Source organism: Ammospiza caudacuta, chromosome 20, assembly GCF_027887145.1.
Source record: "Ammospiza caudacuta isolate bAmmCau1 chromosome 20, bAmmCau1.pri, whole genome shotgun sequence".
In the NCBI taxonomy this organism is placed as follows: Eukaryota; Metazoa; Chordata; class Aves; order Passeriformes; family Passerellidae; genus Ammospiza; species Ammospiza caudacuta.
Window position 1 is genome coordinate 4,900,879 of NC_080612.1, and position 23,075 is coordinate 4,923,953.

Genomic DNA, 23,075 nt, shown 5'->3' on the forward strand with positions numbered 1-23,075 from the left:
ATTATTATCAGCTGCTGGGGAATGCAACAGGAACACCTTGATTGGCTCATTTTCTATGTTTATAATTAAGAGCCAATCACCAGTGCAAGCTAGGGGACTGAGTCCTTGAGCACAACTTTGTTGTAGATTCTTTTCTATCTATTCTTAGCTTAGCTAGCAGCTCTGCAAACCTCTCTCTATATTCTATTAGTATAACTATAATGTATTATATCATATATTAATAAATCAAGCCTTCTGATTCAAGAAACAAGATTCACCGTCTCTCTCTCACCAGCTGCGCCCACTCAGGCCCGGTAATACAGGCAAGCTCTGCATCTGGCACCCTGGAAATCTATTGCCCTGCTGCTCCCAGGAATAACCCCAATGGATATTAAAATCTGATATAACTTCAGCATCCCTGTGTTCAGCTCCTCTGAAGGGAGGAGGCACATCCAGAAATAAAACTGCAATGAGGAGGAAGAGAGTAAGAATGAGAATTATGAATGAGAAGCAAAACCCAGTAAGGAGCACTGCAGAGATGTCTTGCACTGAATGGAAGGAGATGCCCATTGAGACAAATATTTGCCTCCCAAGAGGCAGCTGGGAGGGCAGTGAGCCTGACACAGACACCCCTAACAAAGGCTTTCTTATAAAGTCTCATTCAAGATGCTGACTGGTATAAAATCTGCCCTGCCCCTGGCAGGAGGCACATTCCTGGTGCCTGCTAGAGACGGAGGAGGTGGGGAGTTACCAGCTATGCTAGATCAAATCCACTGTAATTCTGAAAAGAAACAAACAGCAAAGCTATATATTTATGTGTGAGGATTTAAAGTTGTTTTTTTTTTTTTTTTTTTAAAAAAACAACAGTATTCAACAAAATACGCAGAGCAGATTGGTTTTGGCAGTACAGGGGAGGCCAGTGACTAGTAGAAAATGCACAAGGTTTCTTTCACTGAGGGATAATTACCTTGCAGCATATGGCTGGATCTATTAATCTCAAAATTGCAGTCTTAATTTTTACATAATTATTATTTTTAAAACCATATCCTTTCAACATTCACTTTTCAACACTCTAGTTTAACATTTTTCAGCCTTAAAACAGGGTCTATATATCACACGTCTGAAGAAGCACCCTGTTTTCACCAGAAACAATGAAAACAAGAATCCCACAACTTTAACAGCTTTGCAAGTTTAACAAAGACTGGAGCACCCATATCTTCTTCCTCAGCATGTGCCACCCCTCATCTCTAGAAATAACATACAAAACTAGAATTTAATATGCAAAACTAGAATTTAATGAACACCGGTTAGCATGTTAAAGTAACCCAGGGTGTATTACAAAATAATATTCTCCATTCTTCCTTAAACAATAAAATCACTTCAACTAGAGAATATTCCACATAGAAGCATTATTCACTTTATTCACCATAACTTGTTCTGACAAGAAAATACATTTTTCTATTCCAGCAAGCCCTTAGCTCTAAAGCCTCACTCAGTTTTGTCCCAGTAGCCCCACAGCCAAACTGGGTTACTTCCCACTGACCACTGCAAGCAATGAAAGATGTAGGGATAGAAAGGAGCATTAGAAAGCAGCCCAGGGTAACCTATGAGAACAAAAACAGGAGCAGGGGAGGGGATACTCACAGGAAAGGCTCTTGCCAAGCACAGGGAGCCTCCTTCCAGGGAATGCCCAGCTCACACTCACCCTCAGCTGCAGAGCTGCAGTCTCACCCTGTGTTCACTTCTCCACAAAACTAGCACAAAGCTGATTTCTTGGAGTCTTTTCTTTTCAAAGAAGCATGGAGAAGGTCGAGGAGGAGCTCAGCCTGAACCCCCATGCCCACAAAGCCCAGCACACACACGTGCACAGCTGTCTGCTGTTCTTTGGCTGTGGGAATCTGCAAGGCACAAGTGTGTTTGGGGCTGCTGTGATGGAAGTGAGGACAGCTGCTCTCACTGAGCTGATCCAATGACAGAAAGAAAGAAAAGGAGGCAGACACAGGTCTTTAATAAGACATTTATAAACTATTTCCCAGGCAGAACACTGGCACTAGCACAGAGAGAGAGCAGCAGTCTTGGGACTGTTCTGAACTGGAGAAATTTTTCTTGAGCACCAAACAGTGTAAAGAGCAGCCAAGTAAAGCATAGTGCTTTCCCCCCACCAGAAGAACTAATTGAGCATCAGGGGTTTGATATTTCACAGCCTTTTTACATATTGGAATTTTTCTCAAGCATCATTCCCACACAAAAACCACTTGGATGGACCCTGGGACCATTCCTGCAGCACCAACTGAGAGGAGCAGCCAAGCAGGGCATTGCTCAAGCAGGTGCACACAGAATGACACTGCCTTAGTCATTCAGGAATGATAGCATTAGCTCAGTCCCAATCAAAGGGAGAAGAGAAGGCACCAAAAAAAGAGCCTGGCTTTGGCTGGACGCCAATTATTACTTTCTGATCACATTGGAGCCAGTTTAGAGGATCCCTGTACTGGGAACAAGACGCAGGAGGAGTTGCTGTGTGTGCCTAACTCAGGGTATTCACTCACAGGGCATAACCTGAGCAGCCAAGCACAAGCAGATTCACTGTACCTCTAACAATCCATGGGAAAGAAAAGCTAAATGCCAGGAGAGAGTCTAGTTTGACTCCAGCTTTGGCACACACTGCCTGTGGGCACAGGACTCACTCCAGCCATGGAACAAGCATTTTAACCTCTGGTATATCCTCAGAGTGCTCAGGGATTCACTCCAGCTGTGGAACAAGCATTATAACCTCTGGTACATCCTCAGAGTGCTCAGTGATTCACTCCAGCCATGGAACAAGCATTTTAACCTCTGGAATATGCTCAGAGTGCTCAGTGACCTGGCTACCCCAGCCAGGTCAGATTAGCTCCAGAGCAGAGCAGGATTTTCCCTGGTGTGACAGGTGAGGAGCTGTGCCACTCACACCTGTGCTCCCACTGCATTCCCCCAGCTCAGGCTCAAAGCATCCTTTATTTGGTACATTTTTGCAGCACCTCAGGCAGGGAGTGCTCTGCTGGCTCCAGGGAATCTCCCCTGATAAGGGCCAGACATGTAGAAATACAGCACAGCACTAAGATTTTCCTCACTCCCCTTCTCCTGACAGATAACCACTTCTCATTTCTACCTGCTGAATCTCAGAAATATTTCTTTGGTACAGCCACAAGCTTTTCTCTGTCTTTCTGATTTTACTTTGCTCTTCTTCCCTCTGGCAGGAGTTGGGATAATCTTCACAGCTCTTTACAAGAGCTGCCAGCCTGCAGCCACATCTCCTCATGCCCTGTCTGCAGCTACTCTTGAGGGGAGGAGTAGAAAAGCTTAACACCTGACATTTAAGAGTGAAGGATGATGCTTTTTTAGCTCCTTATCTCTATATGCTGGTTTTCAGTGTTACCAGCTATGCTGAGAAACAGCAAAGTTTGAGCCACTGGGATGGCACCAGCAGACAGACAAGCACATTCATTCTCCCTTGGATTGAGTTTTTTTCCCCTCCCCAGCAGAAACACAACATCAGTACAATTACACCATCTCTTTGAGTCATCCCCCTGAAAGAGGGAGATTCCTGCAGCACCCCAGAATCCCAGAGGAACTGCAGCAGAGGTAAAAATGACCACTGCCAAGCAAACTTGGGCACAATCCTGGGGCTGCAGTGTGCTAAAGACAGCTTTGATTCATCACTCCTTCAGCCTTTATTCCTGCAGCCATACGTCCATGCACAGAGCAGGCTGCCCAGCACACAAAGGGCTGATTGTACACAGCTCCACACAGTGTAGGGTGTGCTGGGCTGGCTTGGCTTTGCCTAATCTAATAAAAAGGATATTTGAGAGCAGATTAACACTGAGTCATCTACTTCATTCCAAATACCTGGCTTTAACAGCTAAGTATCCAGCTCAAAAGGCAATGAGCTGCACATGAACAGGCATCATTGGCAGAAAAGCCAAGTCACCTATTTGCAGTGGATGTCTTTTTTGTTTGTCTTTTTTTTTGAAAGTAAACATGACCATGACCCAAATCTGATCCTAAAATACATGAGCTATGACACAAACACAGCAAGTGTTCTCAAAGCAAACAGGGCTAAGCCTCAGTGACCACCAGAAATGACATCAAACACCACTCCATGAGTGGTGGTGGGGAAACTGATGATGTGAAGTGAGATATCACAGATAAAGCTTGGGAGGTGATGAGTTAGGCTGCACAGAAGACTGAGCACAGGCCCCACTGAGCACACACTCTGCTCCATTCCCAGTACATATTACTGGTATGAAAGACTCACATGTGGATTATGAGTCTCTCTCATGCCACTTCTTCATCGCTTGATCAGATGATCAGTTTTAGGCTTTTATCTTCTGAACACCCAGCCAGGACAGAGTCAGTCACTGAGGATGATACCCCCAAGCCCTTTTGAGAGTTCAGAATTTTCTCATCATACCATCTTCACCTGAAATTCTTCTGTTCAAATCTCCATCAAACCCTTCTAATTTCTGACAAGATTTTTTTTCTGAGCAAATACCTCCAAATAAAATATTCTGTAGGAAGTATTTCTGTGAAATTATACAGCAATGCAAAAGGCTCCTGAGGTCTTCAGGAACATGAATCCTAAAGAACTGTGCAGATTTAAGTGTGAAATAAGACAAGCATGAGCAGGACAGAAAGTTACCCTGTAGCTCAGTGACTGCACACCCTCAGCCAAATCCCAAAGGCAGTGATGTTTACAGACACAACACTTCAGGCAGTGGGAAAGGAAGTGGCATCAGAGAGGGAAGCTGCTGCTCCTGTGCCAGAACTGGGAGGACAAAAGGCGAGAAAAATCTGCTGGCCAAGATAACTTCCACTTTCACCTCTGACTTACAGGATGACATGGACAAGACCTACTTCTTTAGGTTGTCTTGGGTGTAAAACATGGGTAATACTTGCAATAATTTGTCACACCTTTCAAGCTTTACAGGAGGTGCTGAGGCAGTCAGAAAGGTTTCATGTGTGCATAGGAGCTTATAATTACAGAAAGTGAGAGTGACCTACAGCTCCTGCTTGGCAGGAATTCCTCAAGCAGGCTGGGAGCAGTCCTGCAGCAGAGTTAACTCCTGCTGCTCTACAACTGCACTACCTCACACAAACTAACTCCTGAACCTTGGGGCAGGTTCAGCTTTTAAGAGGAACTCATGGCTAAGTCCATCACTGCCTTCCTCTGAGACCATTTAAAAGTCCCCATTCACAAACATTTCCTCTCTCACAAAGAATTCTGCAGACACATGCATGGAGTGAAGTGCTCTGCTGCATCCACAGTGCAGATGTAGCACACAGGACACATATTTACTGTGCTGGAAAACAGCATTGCCAAACATTTTGTAGCAGAGAGACCAACAACTGTATTTTGAATAGAGCTGCTGGAGTCACAGACAGCTCAGTTTTGACAACTCTTATTATTTTAGAATGAGTGTTGTGATAAAACAGTGTTTTCCTACAGTTCTCACTCCTGCATAAAAACCAGTTTCTCTTTCTTATGGGAACAAGATATTAATTTACTTACTAGCATTTTCATTAAAAAGTAAATATCCTACTGAACTTAAAATAAATAGAGAATAATATTTGTATTCTAAATATTTTAAGGCTTCTGTGGAGACCAAGTCACCTACCAGACTGCTTGCAAGGAGGATGCTCACATGCAGGGTCACTGTGTGCTGGTTAATTCCAGCCTCTGGGAAATTTTATGTACCAACAGCCTGATGCCACTTTAATTCAGCAGACTCTCATCCCAAATCCATCTATGCCAAAGGGAATCTTTCCTTTAATTTCAATGAATATTGGCTCAGGGCTTTAATGATTAATCTGCTCTAGCTGGATTAGTGCAGTTTTTGGAGGCAGCACATGCAGGGGCTGATCCCACCCTGAAGCTGCATCCCCACTCTGATGGGCGTAAGCACAACCACAGTGATTCCACTGCAGACACCCCAGCCCAGCTGAACAGGATTCAGTTCATTATATTCCAACCTCCATAAGCTGAACATCTGTGGGAAGCAGATTTTCTCTCCCTGCTGTTCTGTGAAGAGCTACAGACAGAGGGAGCAGGAGGGTGTTTGACCTCCATATGTCTTTGCTGTGTGCTCATGCCTCACCCACAATGAATGAGCTGAATATCAAGGATTAACTACAACAAATCCTTCTAAGAGTATCTAATCATTAAGACAATTAAAATCAGACTCACAGCTATCTCTATATGTTTCCTGTAAAGCTGATAAAACTAAGATTGATTCAATGCCCTTTTATACTGCTTGGAATGCTCTGAATCACTTCTTGGGAGAGGAACCCCACCAAAGGTGGTTCTTCCCTTCAGGAGGGGAACCAGAAAGGGTGGAGGAACCTCCACCTTCAAAAACCCCAGTACAAAAGGTATTGCAGAGTGCAGGATGGCAGGCAGAGCAGCTCAGGAAAGGCACACGAGCTGAATACAAGCCCTATGCAAACAGCCAAGCCAGAACACTTTGGCACATGAGGATGAGAACAAACATGAAGAGTCTCAGGACAGCATCTGTGTCCATGAGTGACTGGATTTGGATGGAGGGACATAACCCCCACTCAGGGCACTTCAGCCAAACCCCAGCAGTGATGAGGGGACACACTCAGGCTCTAATGATCCCTCAGTAGAGCTGCCCCCATGCCTGCTGCAGTTCCACTCCTCAGCTGCACCTCAGCCCTGGACCAGCAAAACAGCAATCCTCAGTTGCAGTTTTTCCTTTTCAGCCCCTGAAAACAATCTTCCTTTCTTTCAGATACCTGTTAACTCCTTCACCAGGTGACTGACTGCCTGTGCAGACCCAGATCCTGCAGCTCTGGCTGCTGATGGAGTGCTGATCTGCTGACACTGTCACAGAGGCATTTGATCCTCAAACACCTCCCTGGCACCTCATCCTAATTCCCCAAGGAACTGAGGACACTGTGTATACAGAGCCATTAACATAAATCACAGAATGACCAGGTTGGAAGAGACCTTCAAAATCATCGCGTCCAACACAGCCCTAACACCTCAGCTAAACCCTGGCACCCAGTGTCACATCCAGGTTTTGTTAAACACACCCAGGGATGGGGACTCCACCACCTCCCCAGGCAGCCATTCCAATATTTTATTACTCTTTCTGTGAAAAACTTCTTCCTAATATCCAACCTGTATTTCCCCTAGCACAGCTTAAGACTTTGACTTTTAAGACCGTGACCTCTGGTTCTGACAATTGTCATCTGGAGAAAGAGCCCAACCCCACCTGAGCACAAACACCTTTCAGGGAATTGTGCAGAGAGCTCATCAAACTTCACCAATGACACATTTCCAGCAGGACCACTAATCCAGGCTTGCTGTGTGGATTTAATTGAGGACAGCACTCAGATGGGAGCTGACAATAGCAATCACTCCATGAGGCCTGATGCAAAACAGCAAAACCAAATGTTTGCTAGCAATACTAGCAGCCTCTGGCCCTCACCAGCACACAACACCCCAAGTTAATATAAATCAACAGGCACAAAGCCTTTGAACAGACAAGAATTAGCTCCCTATGTCTGTGCCGGTCAATCAGTTGCTCTGGACATTACAATCCTATTTCTTTTGTTGCAGGCAAAACAGTGGTTTAGTCTTTAATATTATTTGGGAATTAGAATTACTAGATTGATACAAAATCAGAGAGCCTCAGCAGTTTCTTGCAGCTTTATAAAAAAAGCCTGTGTTAAGATGCCACCAAACCACCAATAATTACCTGAGGACAACCTACCCAAGTTCTTTCTTAATACTGAGGCATAAATTCCCCAGGAAGGACATCATCCCTCCCTCTGTATTTTAACACAGAAAATTCTAGAAGCAACAGAAATTCCTTCTTACTGCAATGCGTCCAGCCAACTTAACTTAAAAAACATCCTGAGAAACTTGAGGTGTGAACAACTGATTTCCAAGTTAATTTACCAAGATGTTGCTGTTAACACTGTGGCAGATAAATAAAAAGGAATGAAGATTTTCCACTGGGAAAGAGCAAGGCAGTAAATGCACAAGAGAGCCAAGGTGGTGGTGAGATTGAGGATCCTCCAGCAGAACTGAGACAGGTACAGATCAAGAGAGACCTGGCCACAGAATGGCTGAGTGTCAAACTAGAAGCAGCCCTCAGAACATAATCACATTTCTAGAAAAGAAATTTAAAAGGAAAAGTTAACCCCCTCAAGCAAACTCAGCCCTGAGAGGCACAGCAGTGACTGTCCCCAGCAGGGACCAACCTCAGCCCCAAATGCACCCAAACCCCAAATGCAACCAACCAGGACCCAATACCCAACCCAGCCTTATCAAACCCTCATTACAGCATATTTTAGTTTAATTACCCTATGGAGCCAGTCATCCCATTCTCCTTAATGGCCCTGGGAACGTTCCAGTCTGCTTCACTCTTCTTTTCAGTGAACAAAAGCAACACACAGTGTTTGCAGAGCAGACACTATGCCAACATGATTAGCCTTGTGCATTTATTCTTCATGAAAAATAATGCATGTACACTTACATGAAAACAGGAAGGCATTGCCAGGCTCCCAGCAATATGCTGCACAGTTTAGCTCTCAAAGCAAAGTTTTTGGCAATAAAACTAGGTAAGTGCTGAAAAACAGTTTTGATATTGTTAGCCATGCCTAATATGAAATTCATGTGACAGATATTTGCACTTGCCCATTCAGAAAGACAGGATCCATCTGTAAAACCCAAGGTCTCCTCTGGATTCTGACTGGATGCACATAAGTCTCACAGAAAACTCAATAAGTTTGGGCTTTCTTGCCTCCAGCACTGAAGTCTCAGTGTTGCCCAGCCCCATCTGCAAATACAAGTATTTCTGTTGTCCTCTGTCTTTTGCTAGATTTTTTAAATTGAACAAGAGATTTAAGAACCATAAAAAAACACTAGAGCCAGCTGACAGCCAAATCAAGTATGAAAGGCAAATTTCTGCTCCAACCACATCACTCTAACACTGCTCTGAGCAGACAAAACCCACTCTGAAATGTGAATGCTTCTCTTCCCAGCAGCTTTCACCTGTTCCACCAGCTGGGAGGGCTCTGTGGGCCCATTCATCACAGCTTCCATTCTCTTTCCATCTTTTTCCAGGCTTTTCCAGGAGGAGGGTGGGAAAGAAACTGAGACATATGAGAAATCCAAATATTATACTGAGCTCTTTACCCATGACCCACACCTTTAGCACAGAAACCTCTCCTGAATGTGGGGTCAAGAGCAGTGACTTTACTTGAAACATGGGAAATAAGCCAACACATTTGTGGGAAATGCTCTCCTAAGGCAGCTAGAGATGAATTTTCAGTCTGGTTAAGGAAAATAGTTACTGCAAAGCAGCAGAACTTATTTTTTCCATTGTTTCAGCTTTACAGGAGAGAAGGGAGGGGGATAGCCAGCATGGACATTACTCAAGGCTAAATTTCTTCCAGGAGTCCATGTCAGTTGCCAGTTCCCCACTGACTTTCAGAAGAAATGGCAATTTCTGTTCTTTTAAAAAAAGCCCACAACCACAGCAAGCCAATGTACCTAACCCAGACAAAAGCTCTTATTCCTAAAGGCTCTGTGAAAGCACCAGCTCAGGTAAGGAGACACAAAAACTCTCCACTCAGGATATTCCATGAGCAGAGCTGACTCTGAATGTGTTTTCAGGAGAAATAACTCAGATACAGCATGTGTGACAAGCTGGCTCAGTGTGACTACAGCACATTTGGTCTCTGTAGAAACCTCCAGCCATGAACTGTGAAATTCTATAGAATTCACAGCATCTCCCATCTGCATTGACCCTTTTTCTGGTACATTAGATGTGAGCTGTCAAGAGTACATGGAAATGTTGAAGAGGAATCTCCCTGCCTGGGAAAGGGAGAAAGAAATAAAAGACAGATAAGAGACACTTGAGTTTCTACAAAAGAATATGAACAGGACACTGGGGAAAAGAGAAAGGAGAAATCAAAGCAATTTGTGTATTCCAGAGTAAGAATAAAGGGAAGTGCCTCCACTTGCACCTGTGCAGACAAGGTTGATAAACTTATGGGAGGGGAAGAGGATCAAAGTGTGGAGCTTTTAAAAATTCATTTGCTAATGGCTCTGACATACCTTAGGTACAACTGGAGAACAGGCATCTTCTCTTATCATGCAATCTGAAAGATATAATCCCCTTTTGGGTTCTTTCCCCAAGCTCCCAGAGCCAATGAACATCTCAGAGGCAACAGACTGGGCACTGCTGCAGTTTAATTCTGTGCTTTGTTAGATTTGTGGTTCTCTTCTGCAACTACATTTCAGGATTTTGAGATTTCTATCCTCCACCCAGGTAGCAAATTCATATAGATGAGTGTTGCAGCTCTGAATTTTGTAACACAAACCACTCTGGTTTTGTTCCATCAAGCTCCAGAAAATACAGACTTCTCCTTTGGCTGGCAAAGAGGAGGGTAAGTGCAGAGGCAAGGAGTAAGGCAGCAGTTCAGGGGCATGTAATGAATTTTTGTGGAGTCAGGAAAAGCTTGTCAGCCTCCCAGGAAGCACCTTCAGTGCAGACACAGGTCATGGAGCTCATGGTGTCTGCAGGGCTTCTCAAACACCTCACACACAGACTCCTCCTTACAACTTTTAAGACCTCATATAAAATCTAGTGGCCCAGATCTGACTAATCCCAGGAAATGTAATTAAATTAAATCCAGCTTCCACAGCCATCTACCACCAGCTTCTTTGGCTGCAGGCATTCCCAAAATTAACATCAGTGCCTGCTATGGTTAAGGTTTCAGTGATGTGGACTGGCTCTGGAATAAATTTAAACCACTTTAACACAAAGAAAGAATATTTTCTATTGTAGTTTTCCCCTACCAAAGGCTGAATCCCTTGACTGTGCTGGGGCTGGGCCCCACATCCAGCAGAGATCTGCTGCTCTCAGAGAAGGGCACACAGGCAGGGCAGCAGGATTTTGGGATGCACACTTTGCTCACAGAGAGCAGCAAGAGGCAGCTGGCCAGAGTTTTGTGAGCTCTGCAGGAGGAAGAACATGTGTAGGCCATGCAGGGACACAGCTCCTGAGCAGGGCACTGAGAGAAGGTGCCACAGGTAACACCACAGCCCAACCCTGCTGTACACCCAGCCCACATTGTTTAAATAACCCCACTGTGCTCTGTTCTCACCTTCCAGGTAGGAATGGCTCAGAATGGCTCAGGAATGGCTCAGGAATGCCTCCACAATTTCCAAAAGTCCCCTGGACTATCCTGACAGGCAGAGGAGCAGCAGTACATCTGTCACACAGCACCAACCCACCATCACAAGACTTCTCCCCTTCTCCATGGCCACTTTTTTCCAGGAATAAGCCTCAGAACTCCTCAAGCAAAGGTCAGAATCCATTTGGAGCCTCCCAGGGCACTTGGCTGCACATCCCCTGGTGGCAGATGGCTGGAGCTGAACAAGGCACAAAGGAACTCCAGCAAACAGGAGCTGCATTCAGCCCAGAGGTTGCCTTGACCCTGCCACTGCCTGACCCTTTCATACCACAAGACACACACCAACTGTGCCTGCTGAGATGCCACTACAAAGCCTCTGGGGGAAAGAGAGGCCTCAGATCCTTTGCCTCATTTTGGTGTTTTTCATGTGATTAAAATCAACTGAAAGTAACTCCACAACATGCTGCAGTTATAAATCCAGACCAAAGCACCTTGAGAGAGTCACAACAGGGCAGAGACAGCCTTTTTAACAAAGTGAAATGAAAAACATGAAATACAAAACTCTCATCTGGAATAATAGATGCACACACTGGAGTTCAGGTTCATTTCTCAATCACAGTGTGGATCTAGTCCAAGATACAAATCCTACAGCATTTCCATACAGCCTATAAGAATCATTACATTACCATACTGTGTTACATTTTAAACCCTAAAAACTCCTCTTTGGGCCCCTTCTGCCAAGCTGTAGGGTCTGCTCTGACCCTTGGGCCTATCTGCAAGCAGAGGGTGTTGTTCCATCAAAAGGGGATCACCTTCAGCTGGCCACACCATTGTTTTCCAATTGTTCAGTAACTGAGGGATCTCAAAGCTTGCTTTCATTTCAATCTCGCTTACAGTTTCCATTTCCTCAAAAATCTTTTGCCAGACAATCATATTTATAAGGCTTTCCTGTTTCATCTTCCCCAACACCACCCACTCCACAACTTGCCAGTTCTGTGCATCACCTGGGAGAGGGAGCCCATTTATTCACCCTGGTACACTTGTTTTGATCCCTTAACCCACACACAGATGGGAATTTCACATCCCACAGAACATTGGCTCCACCAGCCCACTGCCTCCAGGCCAGGCAGTCCCTGGGGCAGCTGATGCCCTGCATGGAGCCCTCACCTTCCTTGGAGCCAGTGGTGGCAGCAGCTGTGCTGGTCCCTGATGCCCGTCCCACAGGGCTGGAGTGCTTCCCAGCCCTGCCTGGGATTTTAAGCCCACTTGGTTTCAGCATGATTCCTCTCTCCTGTAGCTCAGGCTCCTGCTGCCAGTGTCTCCAGAGCTGTCCTGGGGTCACTGCTCAGGATTCTTGATGGTGCACCTCTTCTTCCATGGTCACACACCTGGGGGAGAAGAGCACAAAGAAATCAGATTCAGAATGAGCAGGAGAACGTGGACCAGGCTCCCAAAAAGCAGTGCCCAGCTCTGTTCTCACAGCCCTAGGGGAGCAGAATCTTTCATTTTTTCTCCTACAAAAAAAGGGTGGTCATTTCTGTCATCTCCTACCTTCATGTTACTTTGTTTTAAAATCAATCTCAAAGTCCTGGGCCAAAGGTGAAACCTCCCAGAGCCATTAAAGAAGAATTTAAAACAGTTTGGGATTTGAGTAACTGAAATGGTTTTGACTGGTTTTAAATCCTAAAGCCTCAGCTTGGCCTCACCTGCCAAGCCTCTGTGATGCTGTCAGAGCCCTGACAAAAGGCACCAACCTTCACACACATGCATACTAAAGGAAATTTTGACCAATATTAACCCCCTTGACTAAAAACACTGTCTAGGAGGTAAAAAGCTTTCCTGATTCTGCTGAATGCTCAGAGCAGCCTCTCCAAAGTGGCAGGGGAAGGAAGGACAATGCCAGTGTCTGAGATGGGGTTTTCAGCTCTATTCCTTAAAAACAAATCCAAAAACTTATCACAGAAAAAAAAGGAATTTGACCCTATGGATTTACAAGAAAATTTGAAAAAAAAAAAAAAAAACAACCAAACCCCCAAATGTCCTGAAACTTAAGCATAACTACCAACTATTTATTAGTGAAGTCACAACCCTTCCTTATGTCATTCCCTTCCCTGAAGGCAAATGGAATAAAAACTCCAAATTCCTTGCAAGGATGTTGCATCAGCAAGCAAATTTTATGACACGAAAGGAGAAATAAAGGAAATTACTAAGTTGTTAAAAGAAAAAAAAAAAAAAAAGCAGTAACATTCCTAATGGATAAAGAAAAATAATAAAAAATTGAGCCTATCAGCCAAAAGGAATCTTGAGGCAGGGTGTCAGCAGGCTAGAATGTGGAGGAAAAAAAGGTGGCAGCAGAGTAAACCAGGGACAATGCCAACCTAACAGCAAGGAGAGCAATCCAAGGAGCAGCCAGACACTGGGGACACTTTCCTGGGCAAAGGAAAAGAGGCAGCACCCCTGAGAATCAAAGATTTACAGATGCTGCAAGGAGGAATTGCAATAATGGGATGGGAAATGATTGAGGCATGAGTAAGGACTTGAACAGAGGCTGGGTCAGAGCGAGCAGAGGGCTGGCAGGGCTCCAGGAAAAGCTGCAGGCAGACACAGAGGAGGGAAAACCACAAGGAGAATTCCAAAGCTGTATTCCTGAGGGCTCACAAATATCTAAAACACCAAAGTGCAGCAAGAGTCAGTCATCCTACATCAGCTTAAAGAGACAGAGAAAGGAGGGATCAGCAGAGACATCCTGGGAGGGAGCCTGAGCAAAAACCTGAGGGATCAAAGCCTTTTCCCCATGTGCCCACCAAGGTGTTCAACAGCTGGGCTGGGTTCAGACACCTGCAGATATTCAGGGCTGGATGCTCCAATCACATCACCCACAGCAGGAATAACAGACAAGACAAGAAACTCTTCCTAAGGAAGAGAAAAACCCAACCTTTCTGCAGCAGAGCTGGTGGGAACAGCTCTGAGCTGGACAGGAGGCTGCAGCTTCCAGCTCTGTTTAGCATAAAACAGGGAGACAAGGAACTCAATCTGGAGGTGAGAAACATTGATCAGCCAGGTTCCTGTTATCTGCCAAGCCATCAGATGTGGCACCTCCCACCCACTCCCTCTCACAGTGCACATTTTGCCCAGGGCTGGCTTTGATTTTACAAACTTGATTTCTAACTCTCCTGCTGGCAGGTGATGTGCTCTACCTAGAGATCTCCATCCATCCCCTCCAGCCTGAGAGTTTGCTCTCTCCACAACATGACTTACTCCTGAATTCACTCATTTCTTGATCCTACATTTTGGTTACAAGGTTGGATGGTGTACTCAGGATTAAGCAACCTGGGGCTGCTGGTGCTTCCACAAAGCTGGCTGAATTAACCAGGAATGTGGATAAGAAGATAAAAAGACACAGGGAAGGAAAAAACAGCAATAGAGAAGAATTTAAGTAGGAAAAAGTGCCAGAAGAATAAAAGGATTTTACAGTTTTTCATTATTCTGTTAGAGAGCATCTCTGGATCCTTAACTTTGCAGCCAGAACCACATAAACTTTGGGGAACAGTGAATTTAGTGTGTTCCTCTATATTTAGTGTGTTCCTCTATTTCACTGCTCATCTTTTAACAAACAGGAACTTCAGTTCATCCTCTCTCCACATCTCACTATCCCTAAAGATCAGCTGTCCCCTCCCATCACAGGATATTGTGATTTTTCTGCTTTTTCTCAGGACAACTGGATATTTTTACACCGGGGAGAGAAACAACAGGAAGTGTATTCCCACCACATAAATATTTCTGCCAGGAATCTTTACACAAACACATTTTGCTTTCAACACACTGATGTTAGAACCAAATGAACTCCACAGGCTGCTAATCATGCTCTCCTTGGAACAGACAGATGCTTTTATCCTGAAACACAGCCAGTTTGTGAAAAACAGCAATCACTTGGTTATAAAATTTTAGAAGTTTAATAGTAATAAAATGGTTATAAAAATAGTAATACAATTAGAGTAAAAAAAAATTTGGACAATTGGGATTAGGACAATATGAGACAATAAAAACAAAGAGTTATGGACAGTCTGGGTACCTGTTTCTGGGCAAAATAAGCCCAAAAAAGGACCCACATTAACAGAGGATTAACCCTTAAAATCAACAGCCTGTTGCATATTCATACTCATACAAGATGCATAAATTCCATTCAAAGAAAAGATTCTGTCTGGTCAGTGTCAGCTTCTTCCTATGAATCCTGACAGTCTTCAAGGCTGAGCAAGGTGAGAAGAGGTTGGCTTCTTCTGATATTGAAGCAATAAATTCTCTTTCTCTGAAAGACTGAGGTGTCCTGTGGCTGCTATCTCAATGAGAATACCTCATTCTTCTCTTTAAAAAGTATCTTACACAGCATAGTTTCTATTTTACCATTAAGTTATAACCTAAAACTATATTTAACACATTACTTAAGACAATTAATACAGCATCACTTTCTAACATAACACATATAATACTCATTTTAATATTTGCCAAAAGCCAATCATAAAATAGGCATTTTTCACACAGTTCATGGCCACACTCACTGGGGTCAGAGATTCAAAACCTTCTCAAATGCCACTGGGAGTCAGAGCAGATGCCCTGCCTCAGCACACCCTGCACATTCATCACCACACAGGGAAATAAGGACGAAATGGAGTAAATTTTACTCTAAATGCAGTTTGTCAGTGCTACACAGATAAAAATAAATGTCTGGGATGCTTTTAAAGAAGTCTGAGCGTGCTGCTAGGGACAGATACTCCTTCTCTGTCACCAGCTTCTCCCCCACTTCAACACAAATATACATGAGCTGATTTTTAGGAAGCTCTGAACACTCAGCTCTTCCAAATGCCACCATTAGGTCATCTTCACCACCCAGAGCACTGCTGCCTGAGCCATCCTAGTCCCACATTAGTTCCTGGCTGAGTGATGCAGCTTTTATGCTGCAGAAATATCCTTGGCCTGGGACACAGGCCAGCATCTCCACAGGGCACTGCCCTGCTCCATTAGAGATAACAACCAGCTCTGAGCTCCCATACAGAACCCTCAGCTTCCCAACAGGCTCTTTTAGAGCCTTCCTGAAAAACCTACTTCCAGCACTTCCAAAAAATCTCCCTCCAGCAGCAGAGGTTGAACACAGGCAGATATGTGATGTAAGAAACACATGAACCATCCCTCTTCCCTGGTACTGAAATCAGCCAGAATAGTCTTTAAGCTCTATCCAGAAACTTCAGGGGAACAGAAAATTTCTATTCTCTATATGATATATCATTCCTGTATTCCAATCCATATTACCTGCACAAGCTGCACACTTTGCCTTCCTGCAAAACTTCATGGAAATGTGACTTTCTCCTGATACACTGTACAGAAAACCCCATCTGCTCCTATTCTCTGAGTTATTTATCATTCCCACTCCCCATATTACCTGCACAAACTGTACACTTTGTCTTCCTGTAAAACCTCATGAAAACGTGACTTTCTCCTGATAAACTGTAAAGAAAACTCCATCTGCTCCTCTGGATACTCCAGTGCCACCAGGCTCTGCTTATTTTGTTTTTATTTCCTTTACAAGATATGACAGACAACAAGCATTTTCTAGATCTCTGCTAGATTCTTCCAGCAGTGTTTCCATACCAGGATGAATGGTTCTGTCTGTTCCCACAACCAAGAAAAGCATCCCAGGAATGCACAACACAAAACCCAGCATCAAACAACCAAAATATTCCCTTCCCTGTCTTTCTACCAGAAAGGGGGACAGCTGAATGTCAGTCACATCAGCTCAGATTCAGAAAGGGGAATTGTCTGGGGGTGATTTTATGATGATATTTTATTTACTCATCTGCTTTATGGCCAGAATATTTGGGGTATCTTTAAGAGGAGCCAGGGCAGGGTCACAGCCTGGGATCGCTCCAGTGTGCTCTGGGGATGTGAGCCTCATAGGCTCAGATTAAAAAAGGGGAACTCTCTGGGGCTGATTTTATGATGATATTTTATGAACTCATTTGCTTTATGCCCAGAATGTTGGGGATATCTTTAAGAGGAGCCAGGACAGGGTCTCAGCCTGGGACCGCTCCATTCAATTGCTCTCTCCAGTGTGCTCTGGGTGGTGTGGGCTGGGGAACTGTCTTGGGGTGACTTTATGATGATACTTTATATACTTGTTAAAAATAGGTTAGAAACTGGTGTCAAATAGTTGATAATTGTTAAGCATGTACTGTTAGTTTGGCTGTTATTGCAAAAGGGGTTTAAAGGGCAGTTATAAGAAATCCGGTACCCAAGGTACCATAACACACCTAAGGAAAGCACACCACGAGCCAGCCTGGACAGAACTGTAATGGCCAATCAAGCACCTTAAACCTTCATGCAAATGAAGGATCCAAACAGAAACCAATCCAAAGGGACAAAAACAGGATTAAAAGGGGCATCTGACCCAGGGAACCTGTCCAGCTCCACCTGGGACATCAGGGCCATCATCAGTGCTGCAGCATCCTCAGCAGGAACGCTCCTACTCAGCCCAGGCTCCCGTGCTTTAGCCCTTTCTTTTATTAGAATAAATGCTGAAATCACTTTAGTACTGGGACTCTGGTCTCATTTTTACCATACTCATCTGCTTTACGCCCAGAATTCTGGTGGCATCTTTAAGAGGAGCTCACAGCCTGGGACCCACTCTGTTCAATCTTATTCCAGTGAGCTCCAGGGATGCTGCCTTGTTCTTCTTGTTGGATTGGGTTTTTTGCTAGCTTGAAACAAGAATTTTCTTCTCTTTCCTTCCCCTAGCCTGCAGGCTGTACCAGGAATTCTCCTTTTTGGTTTTTTGTTCCCTTGAACTGTTTCTGCCTTGGCTTGTGGGAGCAGTGGGGCTGCCCCGAACCAGAGAGCTCAGAGGAGCTGAACCACCAAGAGAAAGGGCATGAAACCCACCAAGAGGGCACTGAACCCACCAACAGGGCATTAAACCCACCAACAGGGCACCAAACCCATAGCTTCAGCTGCTGTGAGGAAATTCAGCAGCTTTCCCATCTGCTCTGCTCTGGGCTGAGCTCCTCTTCCCTGCCACAGACAAAGGGACCCGTCACCATTATCCAGGCCATGTGGTCAGCCCTGTCCTTTTCTTCCCTGGGCATTTTTGCTTTTTTTGTTCTTTTTTTGAGGGTTTTTTCCCCACTAGTATCAATTTCTCTCAGTGGCAGAAGGATGTTGCTGAAGCCCTTTTCTCTACAGAGGAAATGCTCATTCCAGAGCATAATCCTCTGAAATTTGTCTCCAAAACTGAGACAGGAACTGTTTTCAACTAAGTACAGATGTACAGCCAAGAGATACCTTTCACCAGGAGCAATATATCTGGATATACCTGGCCAGCACCATGGATAATTACATGAGAGCAGCACACATTAGAAACAAACAACTGGAGGTGCTCAGAGTCAATTATTTCATATTTGATGTAATAAATAATTATATTCTTTATTATATCAATTTATTAATTGATATAATAGATAATATAGAATTGATATAATATAGAATTTATATAATATATTTATATAGTATATTTAGCACACTCCCCAGAGGAAAGCCCTCATGGGTATACACAAAATAAGGATCTCCTCATGTCAACTCACAACAACTGCAAGACAGAGGAACATGTTTCCAGACACCAGACTGAGCTGGTCTGAATCCCATCCTGTGCCTGGTGCTTCCTTCTGGCTGGATCAGGGTGGAAGAAGTGTTTACCCAGCACGACACCCTGGGCAAGGCCTGGGGATTTCACTGCAAGAGCAGATCCATGTGGAATTCCAGCCAGCTGGATCTGAATATTGCTATAACAGTTTGGTCCAGATTGAGGTTTCTGATTTTCTGAATTTGAAAATTCACACGTAAGAAATTAAATTTTATTTTTTCAGTCAGAGATGCACAGATCTTTTTAGGGATGGGGCCCATAGGGAAAAAAAAAGGTAAAGAAAAGCATTTAATTATCAGACTGAGGGAAATCAACATTATCATGTTGTTTGAAAGATCAATGATAACAACAATGCAGAGAAGCAGGACAACACTTTTTTAAAAATAATTTTGACTTAAGCAAATAATCAGTGACTTCAAAGACAACTATTTGGATAGGAAAAGGCTAGCACAAGAAAGTATCTAAGACAACTTTTTGACAATCAGTTCCTTGTGCCATTATTTAAACACTATTCCATCTTTCCTCATGTTCATGCTACAGATGAGGAACCAGGGTTTGGGATGCAGCACATTTGCAAGTGGAATTTCAGCCCTTTTCAGGGCTATCATGGCTCAATCTACGCAAAGGCTCTGGCATCAGCCTCCAAGAGATTTCAGGGTTCCATCCCCTGATCTCTGATTCTCTCACAATCACTGGGTTTCATCCCCTGACTTCTGTCAGAGACTGTTCTAAGGTGATTTAGAAAAACCACCCACCTTAGAACAGCCCTGGAGCCACCTCTGCTGCCCCTCTGAATCAAACACCACCACTGAGGGCAGAAACCTTCAGCATCAGGCACTGTAAAAGTTCAAACAGTAGGTGAAGCTCAGCATCTCCCTGAAAATAAAATGCTAGAGAAGAATGTGATCCCCTGATCACTGGAGGAGCTCTGCACTCACCTCAGTAAGCACACAGAATAAAGGCAAAAAGCTTTCAGAGCCAAATCTGGTGCTCTTTTATTAGGCCTTATATAAAACCTTTACTGGCCTAAAGATACTGATTTTTTTAAAGTTATTTTATGTCTTGTTTCTGAGCATTTGGTTGCATCCACTCCATATTTCCAAGCCTTTCTGCACCTTCCCCACTCCCAGAAAAATGAGATTTTCAGGCAGGAAAGCCCCATCTCCTGGAGTTCTTACTCCTGGATATTTTACACCAGGAACAAGAGCAAATAAAGATTTGGTGCTCCAAGCTCCCCACCTCACAACACTGACCATGCTGCAAGGGTGGGGTAGGGATTTCAAGAACAGAATTTTGCCTTGAAATCCAAATCCAAGGGCCAGACTTGTGTGAAAGGGCCAGGAAATGAATCCCATCAGGGACAGGATATGATAACGCCAAACTGCAGCTTTGCTGATAGAGATAGAGATTATGCTGAGAAGAAAAGGAATTAAGAGATAAAATGGCCTTAAGATGCTCCATCCCATCCAAGGTAATTGTGCCATTCCCTTCTCACTTCTCTGATTAGTTACCCCTGACAAGCCAGCAGAAACCCATTTCTGAAGCATGTGGCAGATTAGGAGTAAATCCTTGCACTTAAGTATAGAGGAAATGAGAGACTCATTTTTAATTAAGGTCAAACTCCTCTCCCAAGAAAACCTTTCCTTCTCCCATAGAGGGAATGGAGACAGAGCACTGCAGGAATGAAAAGTGTGAAAAATACAAATTTTATGATTGGCTTTTTGCAAATATTAACATTAATATTATATGTGTTATGTTAGAAAGTGATGCTGTATTAATTTTCTTAAGTAGTTAAATATAGTTTTAGGTTATAACATAATGTTAAAATAGAAAATATGTAAGATACTTTTTTAAAGAGAGAACTTGCTCCAAGGTAGCAGCCACAGGACACCTGAATCTTTCAGAGAAAAAGAACTTATTGCTCCCTTATCAGAAGAAACAAACTTCTTCCCACCTTGCTCAGCTCAAGAGGAAGAAGCTGACACTGACCAGACAGAATCCTGTGTTTGAATGGAATTTATGCATCATGTATGAAGTGTATGAATATGCAACAGGCTTTGCTTTTAAGAGTTAATCCTCTGTTCACCTGTGTCCTTTTCTTGGGTTTATTTTGCCCAGAAAGAGGTACCTGGACTGTCCCTAAATTTGTGTTTTTATTGTCTCATATTGTCCTAATCCAAATTGTCCTAATTTTTATTACTCTAACTACTATTTTATAACTATTTTATTACTATGAAACTTTTAAAATTTTAAAACAAGTGATTGGCATTTTTCACAAAAGGAGCATACTGCTCACAGTTATATGTAGGGAAAATCAGGGAATTCTGTCATCCATCAGGTTTTTCTCTCCTGCAGTTGGAGAATTCAAATAGATTTTCAGCCATAAAGCTCAGTTGTCACTACATAATTTCCCTGACAAGTGTGAAGTGTTGTTAACCTCCAGAGAAGGTGTGTTTAGTCTTCTTGCTCACTCAAATTTTGTAAAAATTAGCACAGAATGCCAAGAGAAAGCCTAGAGGAGTTTTAAATAAAAGCTCAGGTATTTTTAAAACTAATTCTAACCTCTGTGATAGACCAAACATCCTGTGATTTACTTCTAAAACAAGATTTTTTTAAAGGAACAATATGCAAAACCCTCCTATTGCACTCTAAAAACCACAATGCAAGTCCTGAGGCAAAGTGCAGAGAGAAGAAGCCAAAGTACATTGAAGGAAGTAATGACATAACCTGTGGAGCAATTTATGGGCTGGATGAGCCTGTGCTCCTCACACTGGCAGAATGCCTCCTGAGGACTGATACAGCAGATAGCAACAGCTCTGTACTAATTGCAGAGCACAACTATCTCTAATTTGTGGGGAAATTCCTGGACATGCTGTTGGTTCTGCATGAGCTTCTGCTCCCTGGAGTTCATCCCTGGGGTCAGGGGACAGTGTCCCTGCAGAGATTCATTAGGGCACGACACCAAAGCTGCAGGAAGGGAACAGAATGTGCACAGAGGTTTCACAACTGCTGTCCTGCAGGTCAGCTCTGACTTGATTTATCACCACTCTGTTCCATTAGAGAAGGAGGCTTTGATAAAATCCAAGTTTTCTGTTCACAGAAAATCTTATTTTTCAAAAACAGCATCTGGAAGAGAAACATGAGGAGAGCAAGCCAAGTGCAGGAAACACAATGATACATGACATATATATTCCATTATAATGGCTTGGCATTTGTCTGCTGGAGAAACAATTTCTTTAATTAAAAAATGAGCTATACAACAACCCAGCCATGCTGTGCTGTGCAGAGCTGCAGATGGATCTCAACTTTGGGAATTTCCTCACTTTTGACTGCTGATTTAGCACAGCACTGAAGTTCACTCTGGCACTTAGATAAAGTTACTAACTGGAGTTCAGATGAATACATGTATTTTAATTTGTGCACTTCTATAAACTAACGTCTGTCCTGAACTTTGATTATGAAACAAAATCAGGATCTGGGTGCCTTCTGCCCTTATTTTCCCCCCTTTTACAAGGCAGGCTCTGCAGGCCAGCCTGTCTGATGGCACTGCAGTTGCACCACTTTAAACTTGCAGATGATTTGGTTAATAAAACTAGGATGCAACAAGTTCCTGGTGTACCTTGGGACACACTGGGCTTGCCCCTACAGTCCTCAGTGTGCTCCACTAATGCTGCCCAGTGTCCACACACACCCTCAAGTGCACCAGGAAAAGGCACCATGCTAATGCAATCCTTTTGTAATGGTCATCCCAGGATGAAACAGAAGCCTTGTCCTGGGCCCCTGCAGGTGTAACATCTACTGCAGAACCTCCTCAGAACAACCCCAGTGCAAACACCAAGGGAAACCTGGCCCTGCCTCTCCACAAGCTGCCAAAAGCTCAGGCAAGGGATGCAGGATAGGAATACACAACCCTGCCCCTGCTGCAGCCTCTTTCCATGAGTTCTGAAACCACTGTATGAGATATTTCATTCCAAACAATTTCAGCCTTTGCTGCCCAGGAGAGCCCCCAGCAGTTGCCAGTCCCAGTTTATCCAAGCCAACCTTCTGCCCACCTGTGCCCTTTGCACAGCTCTGGCCCCCTCCCACTGTGCCCAGCTGCCAGGAGAGCTCTGCCTTCTCTGTGCCCTGTGAGCAGGCAGTGCTCTCCTTTGAGGAGTCCTGGGGTACGAGACTCACCAGTTCTGGGTCATCTCAGCTGACTTCT

General features: G+C 43.9%; 1 protein-coding gene across 1 annotated transcript in view; it reads right to left on the minus strand.

The window, feature by feature from the left end:
• Window positions 1–12,568, minus strand: part of CLIP2 (CAP-Gly domain containing linker protein 2) — a 63,492-nt gene extending 50,924 nt beyond the window's left edge. Inside the window, exon 1 of the mRNA XM_058817693.1 lies at window positions 12,355–12,568. Coding sequence (XP_058673676.1) covers window positions 12,355–12,466 — 112 coding nt within the window. The 5' untranslated portion in view covers window positions 12,467–12,568. The remainder of the gene's footprint in view (window positions 1–12,354) is intronic.
• Window positions 12,569–23,075: the final 10,507 nt, after the last annotated feature.